General features: G+C 36.6%; 1 protein-coding gene across 1 annotated transcript; it reads right to left on the minus strand.

The window, feature by feature from the left end:
- Positions 1-842: 842 nt before the first annotated feature.
- On the minus strand, positions 843-4105 carry LOC114728922 (probable LRR receptor-like serine/threonine-protein kinase At1g34110). The gene is made up of 3 exons (XM_028915878.1): positions 4004-4105; positions 2795-3908; positions 843-1474 (listed from the first exon to the last, which is right to left on the minus strand). Exons 1-3 carry the CDS (start codon positions 4103-4105, stop codon positions 843-845), a joined length of 1848 nt encoding a protein of 615 aa, XP_028771711.1.
- Positions 4106-4696: the final 591 nt, after the last annotated feature.

The following is a 4696-nucleotide window of genomic DNA, read 5'->3' on the forward strand; positions in this document are numbered from 1 at the left end:
AGCAGAGGAAGAGTATCTCAAATACAAAAGAGAACTCACGCAAAACAATCTACACATCAAAACATAATAGCTTTGAAATATTTAACTTCATTGTTCTGGATATTCATCCCTCAAAAAGTTTTAAAATTGTTGGACAAGACCTTCCTTTGTACGCACCGATTTGTTCAGTGATCAAAGATATTAATCTTCAATGCCCTGTCACAACTCAATCAACCCAATGTGTAAGTTCTAATTCATGAAATTAAGGACCTCATATTTTCTTCCTCGGCAGAATTATTTGATCAATGGCTCCACATGGCCATATCAATACAAAGCCAATAGATAGATAATTTAAAAGGAATATCATTTCGAAACTTATAATGTTATGTTGGAGTTATGTATATATATATCCCCAGTTAGCATGCAACAAAAAATACTTAAAGGGCAATAAGCAGAACATAACCAATTCAATGAAATGCTGGTAGAGAACATTATTGCAAGTACAATATATTTCAAATCATAACATAAATCAGTGCAACAAACCATCATTACTTGGATCATAACTACATCCAATGCCAAACTGTAGGACAAACAGATCCTGTAAAAAACAGAGTAGCATGTCAAGCATTCCCAAGTAATTCGATGGATAAGATTGATTTTTATTGTTTTAGTTTTCCCATATGTTAGTCAAAAACCTGATACTCATACAAAGTCCAAGTTTGATTTTTATTTGAACATCATTACCACGTTAAGATGTTTGTCTATTTTAACATAAACTCTAGTAATTTACCACCACATGGTTATCATAAGTGTTGAATGGGAGGAAGAACAACAAGAGAAAAATATAAATCATTGCCTTTTTGCTAGTCTCTGATGGTAAGGTATTTAACCACATAAACTACAACCATGACATGGACTTTGTCTGTTACTGTGTTCATAAACCTATAATAGACTTGTCTCCAAGTTCGGTTGAAGAGCAACGGTCCTACAATGGCCCAGAATCCAACAACGAATCCCAATCCCATGCTCAAGTAAAATTCTTGAGAGAACAATGAGGCCTCTTCTTCTTCATCATGATTGGCTTCTTGAGGTGGAGGCGTATTATCTTCTAGGCACATCTTGTTGAGTGGTGATCCACAAAGATCAAGGTTTCCTTCGTAAGATGAGGCATTAAAGCTCTGCAATTGTGTTCCTATTGGGATTTTCCCATAGAGATGATTGTTTGACAAATCTAACACACTGAGGCGATCAATATTAGCAAGGCTTGAAGGAATTGGGCCTGATAATTTATTGTTTGACATATCGAGAAATTCTAGTGATTCTAGATTCCCGATATTTATAGGTATCTCTCCACTTAGCTGGTTTCTTGATAGGTTTAGAGAAACCAATCCTAACAAAGACACAAGTTCTCTTGGTATTTCTCCTGATAGAGCATTGCTAGAGAGATCAATGCTTTTAAGAAAGAGTTCTGGCCTCATATACTTGTAATCCTCACCTTTCCACATCAATGTTATATAGAATTCCAAAGCACCAAGGTATTGATAAGGCCCTATTTTATTGGTCGTATAATAATGATAGCTTGTGCTTAAGTTGATGTGCTTTTGTGCCATAACAGCAAAATTTTCAAGGCATGATGGAAGTTCATTGGACAAGTTATTACGAGAGAGATCTAAGAGTCGAATTTGTGTTAAGTGGCAAAGATGTACGGGTAGACTTCCATTTAAATGATTCATCCGTAAACTTAGAATTTGCAATTGTTTAAGGCTTACCCCAATCCATGAAGGTATTCGTCCTGACAACTTATTTTCTGACACATCCAATAATACTAACTTGGAGCAATTGGTTAAAGACAAAGGGAGTTCTCCAGTCAAGCTATTGTTTCTTAAAACCATAGCCTCCATATTCACAAGGCTTCCTACAGAGGATGGGATCTCTCCTGACAAATTATTATTGCTCATGTCAACAAATTTTAACGTGTTTTATTGGCTCCAACACTTAGGTAGATGCCCTGTTAGTTGATTGTTTGAGAGGTCTAAAATGACAATGCCCCCACCTTCAGTTTGGCCACATACAAGTTAAATCAAATTTGAGAATTTATTTTTAGAATGATAAAGTTCTGACGCTTTTGAAAGAAATGATGGAGGTGCACCTTTAAAGTTGTTTGAAGTCAAAATTATTTGTGGGCCTTGATAAAGCTTGAGTGGCAAGTTTGGGATTTCACCAGAAAAGTTGTTGAATGAGATATTCACGTGATCTATATTTTTCAATAGTGGCCAAAACCATTCTGGGATAGATCCTGAAAGCTCGCCATCAGAAATATCCAAAGTGGATAAATGATGTTGATTACAAAGCCAGTTTGGAAAATTAGGACCTATCTTGCAAGAAGCCATCTCCATAAGTAGTAACTGAGAAGGGGGAATCCAACTGGCGCTAATGTTCAAGGTCAATGGATTGCTAGACAATGATAAGCTCAACAAATTAGAAAGATTTTTGAAATGAGATTCAGTGATTACACCTCCCAAATTGTTCCCATCCAAATACAAGCTTACCAATTGAAACATCAATCCAATGCTTTCAGGTATTTTTCCTTCTAATTGGTTATCATAGAGAAACAGATCTTCCAAAAAGGAAAAACCCAAAAGATTTGGTAACATACCCGTCAATCGATTTCCTGCTAAATCCAAACTATGTAATGAATGTCTATTGCACCATGATATATTAGAAATGAATCTCTGGAGGTCCCTACTGAAGTTATTGTGGGAAAGTGTTAAGCTTTTCAATGTGCATATATTTCCTAGTGATGTTGGGATTTCACCTTGGAGATTATTATACCAGAGATCAAGAACTTCAAGAGACTTCATTGTGTTTCCAAAACCATCTGGAATGAAACCACTAAGGGAATTGTCACTGAGTTCCAGTTCATGAAGATTGAAAGTGAAGTTGGAAATCCAATAGAATATGGCTGATGATTTCAAATGATTAAGAGAGAGATCAAGAAGGACAAGAGAAGTAAGGTTAGGATTGAAAGATGTGAAGATAAGATTATTTGATGAAAGGCTACAATTTGCCAAATAAAGCTCTTGAAGATTGGAGCCAAAGTTCAACATCATTAGCGACATCAATTTATTATAAGAGAGATCAAGAACAAGGAGAGAAGGAAAATGAAAATGGGAAGATAAATAATAGAGATTATGAGATGAAAGACTGCAATTTCTTAGATAAAGCTGTTGAAGGCTGGAGCTAAAGTTGAAGGGCCATTGAAATGATGATGAGTTCAAATTATTATCAGAGAGATCAAGGGTGACAAGAGAAGAAGAATAGTTGGAAGGAGAAGCAAACAGAGAAAGGCCATGGGCATAAGAAATGCCACATCCGCTGAGTCTCAATTCTGTTAGTGTTGGCACAAGTTTACCAATCATGTGCAGCCACACCTGAGAATTGCCAACATCACTCACATAGCTCAACTCAAGATTTGTTAATAAAGAGAGCTTTGATATCCACTCTGCCTCATCATTGTTTTTGTCGGCTACTGTGAGGTTAGAACCATAACCACCAAGTCGCAAAGTGTGCAACATGGAGAGATTCCCAAGTTGATAAGGAATCACTCCAACAAGATTATTTTGTCCAAGATGAAGGTACTGCAACTTGGAAAGATTTCCCATTTGCCAAGGGATAGCTCCATCAAAGTAATTGGAACTCATATCAAGGTACTGTAATTTGGAAAGATTTCCCATTTGCCAAGGGATAGCTCCATCAAAGTAATTGAAATTCAGATCAAGGTACTGCAACTTGGAAAGCTTTCCCAATTCATTGGGAATACTCCCAACAAAATTAGAACAAGAGAGGTTGAGATACCTTAAGTTGGTGAATGACTCTATGGACTGAGGGATGTCGCTTGGGTAGAAATAATTGTTACTAAGATCCAAATGCTTCAGTTCATGCAACTCACTCAACAAAGTAATATTAATTGTACCTCTCAAAAGGGGTGAATCGAAACTATGAAGATCAAGAATTTGAACATGACCTGTTTTGCTGCCGCAACGAACTCCTTTCTAGTTGCAACAATCTTCATCATCTCCATCCCTCCATGTGGACAGCATATGAGCATGGTCAGCATACATGCCATGTTTGAACAACAGAAGAGCTTTCCTCTCCTTCTCGATGCACTTCTTCAATACTTCACCATCAGTGGCCAAACTGAGTCTTGTATACAGCAACAATAGCAGTGTCAATAATGCATAAAAAAATTGAACACATAGCCCATCACAGCGACGAAATAGCTTTAATACACGTTCAAAAGTGAAACAACTAAGGAGGATTAAAACACACAGTTCTTGGATAAATGTGGTTTCTCAGCTTGCAAAATGTTATGAGGCGTAAAATGTGGATGGTGCGTAGAATTTTTATAGAGTTCAGTGTGGGGCTGTACTTTGATGATCACTGGTATGCTTTCTGATGAAGAGAAGTCAGAGTAGATGTGGAGAGAACACGTTATTTCAACAACCTCTTTTTTTAAAAAAAATGAAAATTCAAAAATAAATGCACAATGTTTTCGGAGTCCATAATATTGAGCATTTTTGTTGGTGTCGGATAGTGTGCTCTTGTAGGATATTATTTTGCTTGGACAAAAAAATGCTCTCTTTTCTAACAAAACATTCTCACACACAAAACACTCGCAATTGAAAGTCTTCCTCCTTTTGCCCCCACAATTTAGAAA

The sequence above is a fragment of the Neltuma alba genome, unplaced genomic scaffold (genome assembly GCF_004799145.2).
Source record: "Neltuma alba isolate B1F8T4 unplaced genomic scaffold, ASM479914v2 tig00002457_pilon, whole genome shotgun sequence".
Lineage (NCBI taxonomy): Eukaryota > Viridiplantae > Streptophyta > Magnoliopsida > Fabales > Fabaceae > Neltuma > Neltuma alba.

Bases quoted from the DNA above. Each gene is read 5' to 3' on its own strand.
- LOC114728922 (XM_028915878.1), bottom strand. From the start codon at position 4,105: ATGGCATGTATGCTGACCATGCTCATATGCTGTCCACATGGAGGGATG. The intron at 3,909-4,003 runs GTCATGTTCAAA...CATGAACTGAAG, and splicing joins TCGTTGCGGCAGCAAAACAG to CATTTGGATCTTAGTAACAA. The intron at 1,475-2,794 runs GTGAAATCCCAA...TGATGTGGAAAG, and splicing joins CTGGTATAATAATCTCCAAG to GTGAGGATTACAAGTATATG.